This window comes from Anoplopoma fimbria, chromosome 3, assembly GCF_027596085.1.
Source record: "Anoplopoma fimbria isolate UVic2021 breed Golden Eagle Sablefish chromosome 3, Afim_UVic_2022, whole genome shotgun sequence".
Lineage (NCBI taxonomy): Eukaryota > Metazoa > Chordata > Actinopteri > Perciformes > Anoplopomatidae > Anoplopoma > Anoplopoma fimbria.
The window spans coordinates 23,243,746-23,259,833 of record NC_072451.1 but is presented as its reverse complement, the minus strand read 5'-3'; the positions used below and the strand labels follow the sequence as shown (position 1 = coordinate 23,259,833).

The 16,088-nt window shown below is 41.8% G+C and overlaps 1 protein-coding gene across 1 annotated transcript; it reads right to left on the bottom strand.

Annotated features, from left to right (window-relative positions):
* Positions 1-2,670: 2,670 nt before the first annotated feature.
* angptl4 (angiopoietin-like 4) lies at positions 2,671-7,718 on the bottom strand. Its single transcript, XM_054626861.1, has 7 exons — positions 7,103-7,718; positions 6,249-6,359; positions 6,055-6,130; positions 3,774-3,887; positions 3,555-3,650; positions 3,005-3,289; positions 2,671-2,897 (listed from the first exon to the last, which is right to left on the bottom strand). Exons 1-7 carry the CDS (start codon positions 7,628-7,630, stop codon positions 2,713-2,715), a joined length of 1,395 nt encoding a protein of 464 aa, XP_054482836.1. The 5' UTR covers positions 7,631-7,718; the 3' UTR covers positions 2,671-2,712.
* Positions 7,719-16,088: the final 8,370 nt, after the last annotated feature.

Sequence of the window (16,088 nt, the reverse complement as noted above, 5' to 3'; positions counted from 1 at the left end):
TTACCTCTTAATAATAGGGTACTCCTCGTCGGTGAGTGATGACTAACCTTGATCTAATAGCTCCACAGAGATCAGATAAATCACTTCAGCACAAAGGCCTGCTGCGAAGCTGAAGAATGAACCATCGAAAGAGCAAATGAGCATGTTTTCGAAATTTGGGAATCTATTTCTTTTCAGAGAACTTTGTAAAATGAGGAGAATATGGGATACTAAACTGCTATGCTCTGAATCTTTGTCTGCAGGTAACAGGTGCTGTCCCAATGTTTTTTTAATCACGTATACTGTGGCAGCCTGGTATTGACGGTGTGCTGGAGGGAAAGGTCAGATCGGAGCACTCTCCACCAGATCAGCTGTTACAGAGGTTGATCCTGAGCCCGGCGGGTGAAGCACGTTAACAGTAAGCCCAACAAGGCAGCAGAAAGTGAACAGTGAAAAATCAAACCTGACACCTTGAAGCTCCTGAGGTTTGCTTCCACGTAATATAACTAATCTGCTAAAAAGCAACTAGAGATCTGCCACGTGCGACTCAATGGCATGGCCTGGCTCTACTGTATGGGGTTTGTGACCGCAGGTGGTTTCCAAAGAAAGTCTTGTTATCCAGCCGGATTTGGTTGGAGTGATTAAGAGTGACATGTTCAGTTGAACTGAGAGGATTATTTTACAAATCCTAAAAATAAATCTAATTGAGTTGGCGGGATAAATAAATGAGAATCAAAACACAACTCTTGATTGTTTTACATGTAAAGCAACAATCTGAATAATGAACAATTTAAAAATGCCCTCATTTTAACCACAAATTAAACTAATACTTTGTTATAAAATATATTTTTTCCTCCAGAAATGGGTAACAAATCTGGCAACTGCAACATTTCTCCATTTATGATAAAAAGTTACCTGAGTATGAGCCTATCCACTTATCTTGACTCATCTTGTGATTATATTTTTTCACAATATTATTATGTTACATTTGCAATCTAGGGCTGTGTTTTGGCAAGAATTTGGCGATACGAAACATGATACAAGCGTTATTTAATTAGGCCATTTAATATATGGCAATACTGTAAGTAAGGCGATATATTGAGTGATATTTTAGGAAAACCGTTATAGTATAAAGAAAACAGCAGCATATGCATAACATCTGAGTTTTAAAAAAGTTAGCTTTTTTTAAGAAAATCAGAAACTCAGTGAGATTTACGTATTTTTCATATCCCTGTAAAATCCAAATCATTGCACTACTTTTTCTGAAATATGAGCCACCGTCTACTACTAATTTCTGCATGCAAACTATTAATAAAAAATGTATAGCGTTTTACAGAATTGATACAGTATAAAAAAAATTGTATTGTGACATTCAAGTATACCAATATTTTCTGTGATATTTTTGTGAATTTCTGTTTTAGTTCTGTTGCCAGTTGACTGTTTTATCCTGTAGATAGATGTATAAAGACCTTATGTTGTATTCGTTGCAAACTTGTGGATACACTCAAAGTCACACAGAAGAGACAGACTTAAAAACAATTATAGTTTAAATCAATTTTATTGGCTCACTATGGCCCCAACAATGGTTAAAGTCTCTTAAAAAACAATTTTACATCTGGAAAACACGACAAAGACAATATAAATTACAAACAGGTAGCACCAGAAATATATATATTGATTCTTTAGTATTTAAATAAGGAAAGGGAACATCTACAACAACAAACTCAAGTCACAGAGACAACAGATAATGTCACAACAAATCAGTAACAGTTGTATTTCTGAAAAGACAGATGACATTCCTTCATACACTATGTACAAAACCATGCCTCTCGCATTTAAATAAGTCAATATGACTAAGCATCATCAAAACCTTCACAGAAAAATTTAAGTCAATGAAGAATATGCTTAATTTCATTCAACATTGCAGACAGAAAATATATTGTACAAAAGGCTGGAATGGTTTTCACTGCCCCACCAACATCAGTCTGAACACAGTTTCTGCATCGCAATCCTAGTTTACAGTGATTTATAACTTTACATAATGCTTTTGAACGTGTAACTCTTCATTTTGTGTAAAATGACTCTTTGTTCAAATTAAGTTAATAACTGGTCCGTACCATTGGGTTTTTAATCCACCTGCATTTCACTCCTACATGCATCCTTTAGAAGCAAATCTTACATTTGTTTTTGAGCTGGCAGTGCAGTTTACTTGCTACAAAACCACATTCAAACTCAACAGCAGCCACACAGTTGACACCACATGTCTGGTGATGTGTCTCCACTTGTTGGAAATCTTTTGTGGCTTGGGGCACAGTGGATGGGCAGGGACTCGCCCTGTGACTCCTCCTGACTACGGGGCCCCTGCTTCCCGCCAACAGATGGGATCAACTGCAATGGTACAACATATGAAAAACTTTCCACTGCATGTTTTTATTTTTTTCCCCCATATGTGGCTCTATTTGCAGGGGAGGAATCTGCTCGTCTCTCGGAGAACACAGCAGTGGAAACCTGGAACTCATTTAATGTGAGTGCTTCTATTCTGAGGGCCTTGGCTCTGGTGTAATTCTTCCTCGCAGGGAGACAACCAGGGAAAATGGAAACCTCTACCTCATCACACAAGCATCAACGAAAAGAAAGAATAGTGCACAACATGTACGACTTTCTCCCCCACCCCCACCCCACCCACCCCCGTCTTTGTCTCAACTTTTTTTTCCTTATGTCTCTTTCTGTTCTTTATGACTTGTTCTCGATCACAGCAGGGGCGATCATCATCATGCTGGACTTCAGAGGATAGTAGCGGCCCCTCCAGGTCTTCCAGAAGATGCTCTGCTTCCTCTGGTCTCGCTGCTTTGGGGGAGGAGTCTGGAAGTATCTACCGTTAAGGTTGGAGCGACCGCAGTTACTGAACCACCAGCCACCTAGCAAGACAAAGGACAAAATCAAGTTAGGCGCTCTGTCCCAAACTGGAAACTGGAAAATAAACACACAGAGGCAATTATGATCGTGAATATGATTTACAACTTACCAGAGAGGTGCTTGGCGCAGTTGGTGTCGTTTTTCTGGTCATTGTCTTGGTCATGGGTGGAAAAAGGCAGACCGGAGGTGGCGTCAGTCCCCAGGGAGCTCTCCAAGGAGCTGTAAGCGTCTGTCTTCTGAATCTTAAGCGAGTACTTGGTTTCCTCTCCGCCCAGCTGGAAGGGGAAGCGCACAGATGCTACATCACCACTCCAGTCAGAGAGCTGGATGTTGAGGATGTAGCCAGCATCTTTAGCAATGGCGTGGGTCTTTTCTAACCCCAACCAGAACTCTCCTAAAGAAGAAAACAAAGAGAAGAAGAGAAATGGTGAGAAATGCCAGAGTGGAGACACTGACTTATGCTACTGTGTTTGACTTCTGTTTGCCTTTGATCCACTTTAAGCTTATCAGCGATAAGAGTCTTTTGGGGGACGGATCCTGCCCTCTGATGCAGAGGTTGTAGAAGACAGTAATGCTGTTTGAACTAATCTGACCCTGGCTAGGCCGGCTAACACATGTTTGGTTAGTGAGAGTGAGATCAAAGTCAAAAGAGCATTTACCATTCAAGCTGCCAAAGCCCTTCTCGTAGGCCTGCCAACGCTGGTCAAAGTCCACTGAGCCATCTTGGCGCCTTTGGATCACTGTCCATCCACCATCTGGACAAAAAGACGGAAACAGAATGATCAGAAGAAAGTTGTATCAACCACAACAGCAGCCTCTTGAGATGTCTTGAGAAAGACACTAAAGGGCAAAATGTGACAAAGTTGCACTCCACTTACCGGCTGTCATCTCACAGAACACTTTAAAGGGCTCTGCGTTTATTGGCTGGATGGTGTAGACTCCGCTCAAGCTCTCTCCTCTCAGGAACAGCTCATGGCAGTCTGATGCCATCTCTAGAAGAAGAAGAAGAAGAAAGAGGGGAAAAACAATGTTAAAACAACCAGCTTCAGACAGTGTCACTGTAATGCCCCGTAATCAGAACAGTTATATCACTGTTTTGCCACACTGCTCACCAGGCTATTTACATAACGAATGAAACAGATGGAGGTAAAATAAAATAAAAGATGTGTGTAAAATGAAGGCTGAAAGTTTGCTGGGCCTCTAACTGAACTTGTTTACTCCATCCTGCATTGATAAGTAGGTCATTCACACTTAAGGAACCTCTCAGCGGCACCTTTTTCCTGAACGACTATTGTTGGGAGTGAGCTTATCTGTAAATCTGGAGATATAAATGTTTACCTCACAGAGCCTTTGACCTAGCCTTCACAAGAGGGAGAGATTGAGAACTTGCGTCTCTGTGATAAATATGACCTTTCTCCCAGTTCCCAAACAGACTTCTTTACGGCTGCCATGCCTTCCAAGCTATTGATCTGAACACACTACTACCCTTTACATTCCTCAAACCCCCCACCCCCTCTCCCTGTCACATATCCCCCTCCTCTCTGGCTCGTCACACTTCTCTCATGTGCACAGCAGCCAGTCTGTGACATAGGAGTGCATGGCTGGTGCATGCATGGGGAGTGATCAGAGGGTGGTGGCAGGGCTTTAGGGGATGCTGCTGTAAAGGGATATCTGAGAAGGCGGGAACACATAGCAGGGGACTCCAGAGGCTGTGGTCTGTGGTCTGCCTCGGGGGTCAGGGGTTCTCCTGAACTTTGGCACACTTCTTTTTCATTACAATGTGAGAGAGGGTGGAGATGGAGGTGGGGGGGGGGGGTTGTGTTTAGGGGTTGGGGGAGGAGAAGAGAGGATGACTGAAGAGGAGGAGGAGGAGGAGGAGGAGCAGGGATGTCTGACTCCCTGACAGATCTAGGGGAAAGGTTGCTCATTCTTGAGGGATATACAAATGTTTGTTTGACTGAGACGTCTCAGAAAGGGGGGGAGGAGGCGGGAGTCTTCAAAACAGTGGAGGATATCTGTACAAAGTTCACAGATAAATATAGACCAGTGTTTCCCATTTTCCCCTTATTTTCTTTGGCTCAGGCACATGGACAGTAATCTGAGGAACATTGCATGCTAGATTTGTATAAAGCCTTCCCCGGATGAGAAATCCTGTTGAGCTGTGAGACCTGACTGAACCCTCTCAAGGACTAGCGAACTTTCCCCCAGTTCAAACCTTGCCAGAGAAACTTCATTCTTTCCTCATTTCTCAAATCCTTCTGATGTCAGAGCCCTGAGGCATTATTGTGATTCCTACTGACTGCTGGTCTCAACTCTTGCCTCAGCCATGTTCACCTTTCACCTACTTCCCATCTACGGCCATCAGAAACAGAGGTTTGACTGTATTGTGTAAATTATTTTTGCCATTTCAATTTGCGTACATTTCTTTTTTTATCCAGCATATCCTCCAATCGTCCTTTTCGTTCTCTTTGAGGGCTAAACTGACTTTAGGTGAGACCAATGTGAGGTGGGTAAGAAGCCTGAATGTGTTTTTCAACTCTTCCCCCATTGGTGTGTATCCATTCCAGTAGAGTCTGGATGAAAGCATTCATTATGACTGTAGTCACGTTCAGATGGAAGCAGCAGCTGCTTGGCGTGGCTGCACACACAAGGCATCATTTACTGCCTTTAACGATTACTGTGAGCTACAGTATGAGGGGCATTGACTAGATTGAGTCTCATTCTAACAATGTTAAAAAAAAAACGTTATGTCCTGATGATTGGAATAGGCTAAATTCCGAATAAGGCTTATAAAGGATATATATCTGAGTTTATTGCTCTGAAAAGCAGGATATCTACTTTTTTTTTTTTTTTTTAAACTAATTGTTAAACTCATTAGTAATTGTGCTAATGGTATCCTGTATTAGTTGAATAATGCCTGTAAGAATTCACAGGCTAAAAGGCAAAGCTTCTGCTAAAAGTTCACCACATTTAGGCGTCAGGCTGAGCAGAGAAGCTTGTCCCAAATTGATTAGATTCCTTGATTTTAATTGCTAGTGATTTAAGCTTCTTTACAGCCTTACTAAACAGATGGCCCGCCACTTTGGGCGTCAGATTGTGTCCAGTGGACTTAAGACAGTGTCAGGAGGGGATTTGAGGCGCTTTCCTGGCTTTACTTACCGACTGGTGAGTCGTGCTGCTCGGCGATGCCAGTGTTGCCGCTCCGTGAGGATGGTCTCTGTCGTGTTTGTTGCACCTGAAAAGAAGTCACGAAACATGAGATTGCAGAAGATTTGACAAAAATCTGAAAATTGCTGATGCAGAATGCAGACAGGTGTGTGTTTGCAGGCTGTTTGTTTGCAAGGCTTCCTCACCTGACTCTGCAGGGTCCTGATGCGCACATTCTGCTTGTCGAGCTTCTCCTGCTGGAGTCTGATCCGCTCCATCAGGTCGTCAATGCGTTTGTTCTGGGCCTCCAGCATCAGCTGACAGAAAGAAATGAAACAAGGGAACCACAGTTTTTTTTAGCATTTTATCAACTTTATTCGACACGGTACCTGTGCGTAAAATGAACTTAAGAGAACATCACCAGAATGAACACAAGAAACAGGCCATGTGCAGGGTTTTATTGAACAACCTGAGACATAGACCCATAGGCACGTTTCCATCACCTCAATGACAAACACTTATGGTTATGTAACGCTCACAGCGCGGGGTTTTTCCATTTCAGGCTCACACACTGCATTGTTAACCGAGACCTGCAACATGTCCGCTGTGCCACATGTCCCACAACTCTACAGGCTATAATAACTCCAGCTGTGAACAATTAGTCACACATCCTTGCAGCTGATGCGTGCAGATCTCTTTGTCTGATCGCCTTTAAATGTTCCTGCACGTACTGCACGCTCTCCCTCATCGCCAAACCCACCACCCACTGCTTCCCCTTTGTGCATTTTCATTTAGTGCCTTTGAGCTCCAACAAAAGCCAACGGTCCATGCATACTGTACATCCAGTGCCTGACTTGAGTCATTGTAACCATCTGCTGCAGTAAAGCAACAGTTTGTACTTTGTTGGTGGTTATCTTGAATCTATGAGTATAAGATTATGTTTTGCATACAGAAGGGGAGCCTCATTTAGCAATTTTTTTTTTTTTTACCAAACTTACTAATGTCACTACCCTTATTTAAAAACTGAAAAAAAAACAAAGCCATAAACTGGCATTCTCACCTGGATGCTGCGAGCATCACTGCTGTTCTTGGCTCCAGCGTTGGTGTCAGGCAGCACAGCGTCTCCCTGCAGCATGCTGTCCACCCTCTCCTCCAGCCGGTTCATCCTCTCGCTCATCGCCTTCCTCTCGTGCTGCATCTCCTCCGCCTTCTCCCTCAGCTCGGCTGTGACATTGAGCAGCTGTCCCTCCCGGTCCTCCAGTCCACGGGCTCGAGCCTTCAGGGCATCCCCCTCCACTCGCAGCTTCTGGCTTTCCTTCCCCAGCTCGGTCACCGTGCGGTTGAAGACCTTCAGCTTGGTGGAAATGTCCCTCATCTGGACTTTGGTTTTGTCCACGTGCTCCTTCAGCCCCTGGCCCAGCTGCAGCAGGCCGTGAGCGATGACATTCACATCGTCCCACGCCGCGTACTGTACACGCTTCTCCTTGGCAGCACTGCCGGAGGATGAGCCCCCTTTCTTCTCCAGAGGGAAACCTGTGGCCATGAGCACCACCAGGCACAGAGTCAGAGTTGCCAGTGTTATCTTCATTGCTGCTGTAAACTGTTGAGATTTTGATCTAAATGGTGTATATTGTCCTGCTGCAAAGGTGTGCAGTTGAGTTTAAACTGAGAGCTCCGGCTCCTGGCTGAATAACCAGAGCACCACTATTATATAGTTCCACAGCCCTCAACTCCGAGCTGTAAATAGCCTGCCATTGGCCAGCAGAGGAGAGGGAGGGGTGCAGTTACTCTCAGGTTTCTGTCCCTCCTCCACCTCTCTGTTAACTATTCATGTCAGAGGCGGAGGAGGGACATAATACAATAAAAAGACAGGCATTCATCTCTGCGCTGTGGGAGACAGGGATTATATTATCTAGATTAAACAATTGATACCCCTACCAGTGAAATGTATGTCTTTATTGTGAAGGATTACTGAATTAACACAAAGTGTAACGTGGTTGTGAAGAAGTGAGTTGATCTACTCATCAGCACAGAAACACCCTGACATTGGTTGAAAGTGAATGCCCGATTAAGCTCTTAAAATAAAAAAGCGTGTTGTTTGAAAACTTAATTCAATAATAATAGATAGTCAAAAACATATCACAATACATCTGCAGACCCTTTGTAACCTTTTGCAACACCATTTACAGTAAACTGGTTAGAACTGAAGTCTTAAAATACACTGAGGCAGATTGATTATGAAAGTGAAAGTGGGAAATGCCATAAGTGGACCACACACTGTTGTCAAGGAAAAATGAAGTCCAGACCTTTATAGAGCTGACTCATCCCTATCTGAGGGGAGAATTTCAGCCTCCAAGTCATTAATTCACAAAGCCGTGAAGGGAAGATCTCAACTTCCTGTAACCTCACTTTATAGTTCATATGAGGAAAAAAAGTTTTTTATGAGTCAAAACAGTATTATCAAGGAATCTGCACATTGAAAGACTAAGAAAGAATTCAGGCAAAAATACAGTAGTAAACATGAATTGATCAGCACAACAAAAAAGAAATATTTTTTTTTTTCACAGTGTAAAATGCCCACATTTAGAATAATCCAAGGGACCTTAAATTTGTGTTATTTGATAGATAGATAGATAGATAGATAGATAGATAGATAGATAGATAGATAGATAGATAGATAGATAGATAGATAGATAGATAGATAGATAGATAGATAGATAGATAGATAGATAGATAGATAGATAGATAGATAGATAGATAGATAGATAGATAGATAGATAGATAGATAGATAGATAGATAATAGATAGATGATATTAAAAACAATCTCCAACAGATTTGGCCTGAGATGCTCCTCAGGAAAGATATAGTGCGGGGAAGCTGTGAGGACTGTGAGAATTAGGGGAAAGTTCACAGCACAGAGAGTGCCCACATTACGAGGCTGAAGTTTCTTTTAGTTTTTTTTTTTACAACCTCTGCCGCGGGGCTCGTATAGGCCTTGCGTGATAACTGGTCCTGTGGCCAGACCACAAAGAAAAGGAGCTGCTTTAACCCTCTCCTGTCTGCAGCCTAGACTAAGTAGGTGAAAGGTAACTAGGGACTGCTGACAGTGCTGAGAGGGGAAACTCAGTGCAGAGGAATTACATGGCCCTTACTTATGTGTCTGGAATGTGTGCATTATTTCCCTGAAAGCCTCGGCAGAGAGGGGTTTCCACTTGGACAACCTATTGTTCCCCAGTTAAAATACTTCTTTCTAACTCTTTTCCTTTCAATAGGAGCAACAAATCAGTCAGATTTGATTTTTATTTATTGCAGTGATGATTTGTATCCTTTCAGTTAGCAAGATTATGACTGAATGGGAATACATTTTTCTATATATATGTGCTAAAGTAGGTGAAGTAGGGCAAAGTAGTTGAAATGTATTTGTCTGCTGCAGGTTCTAGCAGGAACAAGGCATCTCAAAAAGACACCTGCTTCTTGAGAGAAATTCAGAAACAGTAAAACTTGATGACTGTCTTGTACACAATCTTCATGATTGTACATGTAAAGCATGTGCATGCCTTATTGCATTTCTTCTCTACATTACAGAACTCAGCAAGTATGTGAGCTGGACGACCAGTACGGGGCTGAAAGAAGAACAGCACCCCTTCACTTTAGGCTTGATGTATTGATTCATCATCTTAATTCATCATAAACAGGCAAATAGAGAATAATTCATAAATATATCTGTGGTGGTTCAGATGAATTACAGCTGTGTGTCCAACAGGACAAGCTGGTTGTTCAGGACCTTGAGATGAAGTTCAGTGTGGGTTCATAAAATGGCCTGAAGCTGTTTGTGATGCTCATTTTGTGATGCAAAGTTGCAGTTGGCTTGAGTCAAACTGTCTACAGGAAATCCAGTTCTGCTTGAAATTGTTTTCATACCCTAATTGTGGGATGAGTCACGCTTGTTTCCATCATGACTGTAAAGACAGAATTGCACAACAACATATTGTCAGTCAGTGTTGTTAACCATTCTGACTCCTGTGTCAGTGGTGGATGAAGAGTTCAGGTCTCTTACTTATATATATAGTAATATCAAAATGTCAAAAATAAACCATTACAAACAAAAGTCCTGCATTGAAAATGTTACTACAGTACAAAGAGCATTGTGTACTTAAAGTGGCAAAAGTAGGCTACAAATGATATCCTCTCATTATATGTATTGTATCATAATTACAGATGAACAGGAACAAGAAGGTCCAACAGGTCAATAGTCACATTGTAGTCACAGTAGACTATATATTTACTGACGACCGACTAAACAAATGGATTCCATAAACATTTGTCTAATCTTTATTTAAATAATGGGCATGTCATGCAAGAATCTGTCTCCCCTATATCCTCGCGTTCGAACTCTCAAGCCATACATTCATATGTCACTGATCATCATGGATCCACACCTCCCCACAGCTGGTTATTCAATTTCCCAAAATGGCCGCTCCCATCCCTTGCCGGCACGGTGACCTTTTACCCAGATTCCGAACACAGAACATCTGTAAATCCCAGTGCAGCCCCAGACTCAGTCTTGTACATGGGGATTGGTAATAGGAAGGAGGACGTAAACCTCTACTTCCCACGGACAAACTGTGATCTGTGATCTTTTCCATTTGGGACTATTTTATGAGATTTTTGAATTTTATATTCACTGATTCATTTTCCGCTTCTGTTTGCCAAAAAGCATAATTTTATATATTCACATGAAGAACAAACCTCCATAAAGATTCAGACAAATTTTGAAGATGAAACTGAAGGAAAAAGGCTACATAAAAATTCATTGAAATTATTTTTTTTATTTGAATCCGATGACATCTCATCTTAGCACAAATATGTCCAAGCGAGACTCAATATTACAACTCATCCATCATCAGAAAGGGCACCAATTACATTATCACACATAAACCATGTCTTGGGGATGTGGCACCTGCTGCCCACCTCACTTTTATTGGATAAAGCCAAATGTCACCTGCCCTACAGTATGTTCCTCATTTCTGATAACATGAGATATTCATGAGCAGCTGACAGGTTTAGTGGATGGAGCTCATGACTGCCTTGTGATCGTGTCGAAAAATCAGTCAGGATGGACTGGAGAGATCAATCTAGAAGAGCTTCAGGGAGGGACACGAGGAGGCTGCTTTTAGGGGTGTCATAACTGATAATCATAATCACAAGTGATGAAGAAATAAGCGGTAAGGGGTGCGGTTAGGAATGTACAATATGTTTGATGCTTTATTAAAAGCCTGATTACAAGTTTTTGGATTTTTGTAGCATGGAAAGCAGAGGTGTTACACTTTAGCAAGGGCTCTGTTACATTAAGTGTCCCAGAAAGCCATGTCAGGGAGTTGTCATGGATGATGCCAGGAACCTCAAACTGGTACACCTCAATGGAATGCAGCCATAGTTAATTATTACATCTGTGCGTCTCCTGCTTATGTAACATTGTTACTGTTTGAGCTGTGTAACTCAAAGTGATGAGTTTAGGGATTCGCAGAGTACATTTTTGGTATTTACATTTAAAGGACATTGACCTCATAAATGATAAAGGAATGAAATCAGATAAACAAGTCCTGATTCCTACCCACCATGCAGAGGAAATCCTTTGCCTTGAACCAGTTCCCATTCTGTAGTGTATTGAGAACATCAGCCAGCCAGGTAAGACACACTACTGCCTCCAAGTGGTGCAAAACGAGAGCTTATCATTTCTGCTTGTACAGCCTCTCCCCCCTGACCATTTTTTACCACTGGGGCCCTTTTGGGGTCTGTTCTGCTATTGTTATCTCAGCAGCCTCATTCTGAATATCAACGGCACCGAAGCAAATTAAAACCTGCAGTTTTTCTTTCAGCCTCCATCAGTCCTGAGAGAGAAGGTTGGATTTATTTCAACTTTGGTTTGGTTCAGAGCAAACAGCAAGCAGGCTGAGAGGATATGACAGATGTCCTGCGAGGACTCAGACTTGCTGTCCTTGGTCAAGGATGGACCCCATTTGGCATCAGTATCTAGAGACTCCCTCAGTTCCCACACAAATGTTTGACTTCTGCCTTTTTCATGACGTCAAAACTGTAAAGATCTTAATGTGCTTAGTTTTTGTAACATCCTGTAGAGTTTGCAAGAAAAAGCACTCTACAATTTCTCCACCCTGAGGTCAAAACCAAATTCACACAAGACAAGATGAAAGACAATGTGCCCCGGTGCCCTGTTTGTGCAGCTGACTTTAATTAACACATATACACACTTCATACCTGCATGTATCTTTCTTGCATGCTTAGATGCACTATCGTCTCCTTTTTCATTCCTTACACATCATGATCAGGACACACATGCACAGAAATGTGTTACATGATACGGATGAATGTGTTTTCATTCTTGCTTCCGCCTGCCTGGTTCAGTTTTTATCTGCCATCAGATTGTTTTACTTCTTAGACTGGTCATGAGGAACAAGCTCCTGCTGATTGACGACCCATATACATCCTCACTTCTAGACCCTCTTCATGCTGTTCCCTCTGTACTTTCACTGCTCATGGTCTCAATGAGTCCCAGCTGGCAGGAAGCAGAAAAGTACAGAATGTACTCATATCCAAATTTGGATAATGTCAATATGTATAGGCCGTGGTTGACTTCAGCAGCTGTGTATGCTATCAGTTCTTTATGGTGCTGCAAATCTAAACTGGTTTACAGTATTTTTGAGGAAGGAACCCAACCTGAACATGGAGCAAATAAATGCCGCCCATGCAAAAACAGTATTACACTTGATCTGCAGGCTGAATCCAGAGACTACTTTAGGGAAGCCAACACTGAAGAAAATATTATTTTTAGTCAGTACGCATATATTTAGTATCAGGGCCAGTTGGGTCACAGATTGCACAGAGAAAATGAGTCTTTCCTGCTTTCTAGCCTTGATCTGGAAGTTAAAACAGTTACACAACTGCTCTAAACTTGTTTAATCTGTTTAACATGCAAGACACCATACAAGCTGATGACTGAACACTGTAGCCTACTGGAGAATTACAGCTGAGGTACAGTAAAAGTTCCAGGAAATACAACTTCGCACATTTCCATTCTTGCCGAGAATTAGATGAGAAAATCGACACCATTCTCATATTCCTTCTTTAAAAGTGCAACTACAGCCAGGAGACGGTTAGCTTAGCTTAGTTAAATATAAAGAGTTGAAACGGGTAAACAGCTAGCCTGTTGGTTTGACAATTAGTTTTTTGTACAAATTAAACAACTGGGACATAACGTGTGGATCATGGGGCTTAAGAGGTGCTTGTATGCTGATTTTGGACTGAGGCAATACGTGGTTCGCCCTGTTTCCACCCTTCACGCTAAGCTAACCGGCTGCTGGCCCCTGGTACATGTGTCCACAGCCGCACGAGGGCAGAGTTCCAGAGAAGACACGCAAACGTTATAAATGTTTGTGTCCATAACCGAGTTCACAGGTCGGGGGGTTAAGCATAATACATTAAGGCTCACATAATGGGGTGTGGTTCAGATTGGCACTATTGAACCTCAGGATAGTTCAAATAAAAAGTTACATCTATCTTAATTAATGACTATAAACAAGCTAGTGACATGCTAAATTCTAACCTCAGTGTGAGGACTTTCTGCTGTTTAAAACTGTTAATCCTTGATGTGATGGTAGCTTTGGGTCGAAATGTTTTGTATTATAGGAGCGCAGTGGGACCAGAGAAACCGAGTGGACTGAGAGCGAACGAGTACAGAGTACAGAAGTTGAACCAGGAGCAGATTGTAGAGGACATAGTGGTTTTGTTCAGACAGGTGAGTACAACAACACACAGCGGAACTTTCCAGATTAGAACACTAACAACAGGGGTCTCGTTGCTGATGTTGACTCCAGTTGAAGTTGAAATTGAATGCAATATATTAAGTAAGTTTACTTGTACTTGAGGAAAAGTTATTTAAAGTAACAGCAATTTTATTTGAAGAGAATAGTACTCTCTCCACATCTGGTAAAAAATGAAGATGCAGCCAGGATTTGCTATAGTTAAGTTTAGCATAAAGACTGGAATTAATATACGATTATGATTAATATACACTAAAATATTGAATGAATTTTGTCGTAGCAACATCAAAAGTATGTATTTATGAACATAATGAGAAACCCTGCAGTGTTACACTGTTTGCTCAGATAGAAATCCCCCATGAGACCAAAACAAGTTACCAAGGTCAAAGATGAATTCCATGCTAAAAGCAGTAACCATAAATAACTCAAACTCATATTTATATTGTCTGGGGATTCTGCTCAAACGAGGCAGCTGTGGGTGCTAAACGAGCTCTCCAGAACCCATCTATTACATGTCATGGACCCAAAGCCGCAGATGTGATAAGCAGTAGCTGTTTAGTCTCCCCAGAGTTTCAGAGGACACATTTTCCCCTGTTTGTCCCCAGAAATGATCCCCTTGGTGGGATGTACACCAGCTATCAAGCCTGATTCCCATGAATTCCTGGCCCCCTGTGAAACAATCAAACACTCATACTGTGTTAACCACAGAGTAAGGAGCACTCGAGGCCACTGGGTGTAGGTTACTGATCACAGTGATACTAATTCAGTGTCCCATTCATTGTAATCAATGGGAGTGAGATGGAGGCAGGTCGGCTGGAGGAGACACTTGAATTTAAGAGTGATCTGACTGTGAATGCCCTGTTGTGGGAAAAATGTGTATTACTGGCAGACAGCCTCTTACTCTCGAGTGCTAAGCAGCTGGTGGTTTGGAGAAGGAAAGGGAAAGAGGGCTTGAATTACAAAGTGTTCTTCTAGAACAGTAGGCGGTCCGACCTATGACTGTGCCACAGCAGCTGTGCACTCTTTAGCACTGATATTGCTGCCAAAATTATACACTTTTGTTTCTTATTTTTCTTCCAAAGAGGACAATGCACTCTATGTTTGTTTGCAAAATCTGCAGCAACGCCAAAGCTGACTAATTAACACATTGTGTCTTGTTTGTTTAAACAGCACGAAAACGGAGGTGAAACAACGGTTTTACCATTCCCTGCCCATAAAACCACAACCAACTAAAGAAATAAGATACAAACAAAACACTTTAATAAGGGAAATTTAAAGGCCTTTTAAATAGATTGTTAGATTTGTTCCCTCCAGACAGAGCCAGGCTAGCTGTTTCCCCCTGTTTACAGTCTTTGAGCTATGCTACGCTAACCGGTGGCTTAGGGTAGCTTAATATTTACCGTACAAACCCAAGAAATACACACTCTGCCAGAGTGTGTATTTCCCTAGATGTCAAACTATTCTTTTAATGATACCTTTATTAGAGGGCGTATAGTGTGTCTGGTTGGTGTTAGACACAAGAGTTTGATAGGGTGTTTTTTTAATTTTTATAACAAGCCATTTATTGGCAAAGCCACCTGTGCACAAAGAATGATCAGACGTCACATTGAGTTAACGACCTCTGACCATCTGCTCTCTGCTGAGTCTCTAATGACTGCCCTGATCCATGTTAATCTCAAATCCCAAACCCTAATTGAAATTGAATGGCCCCACAAAGTGCTTTCAGCTTTGTGTTTTTCTGTGTTTTCACAAGTATGTGTGGCAACAGGTTGTTTTGGAAGGTACCAAAAAAAAACACGTATTTTGACTCCTCAGCAGTCCCGCGATTGGAATTAGTAGACACAGTCTTGTTATTACACTTGCATGTGTAGCAGTCTAAGTCCAGCTAAAATGACCAGCTATTATATTCTTTGTTGTTTTGTTTTACTCCAGAGCCTAATTATCTGATATTTCTTTGTTCATTGGTCGAAAATGCAAAATTGCTAACCAGAGTTGCCCCTCATTTCCCAATGACTCACTGAGTATATACTTTATCACTGGCATAAATGACAGATCAAGGCAAACTTTCATAGCTAGAAGGTTAGAGTAACCTATCATGTAAGATTTTGTAAGTATTTTTGTATAAAATCTCGGATTTTACACTAAAGTTTGTTTCTGTTAAATACTGACCCAGCAGGGCATCCAGATGTGTATCCTACCTGATCTCT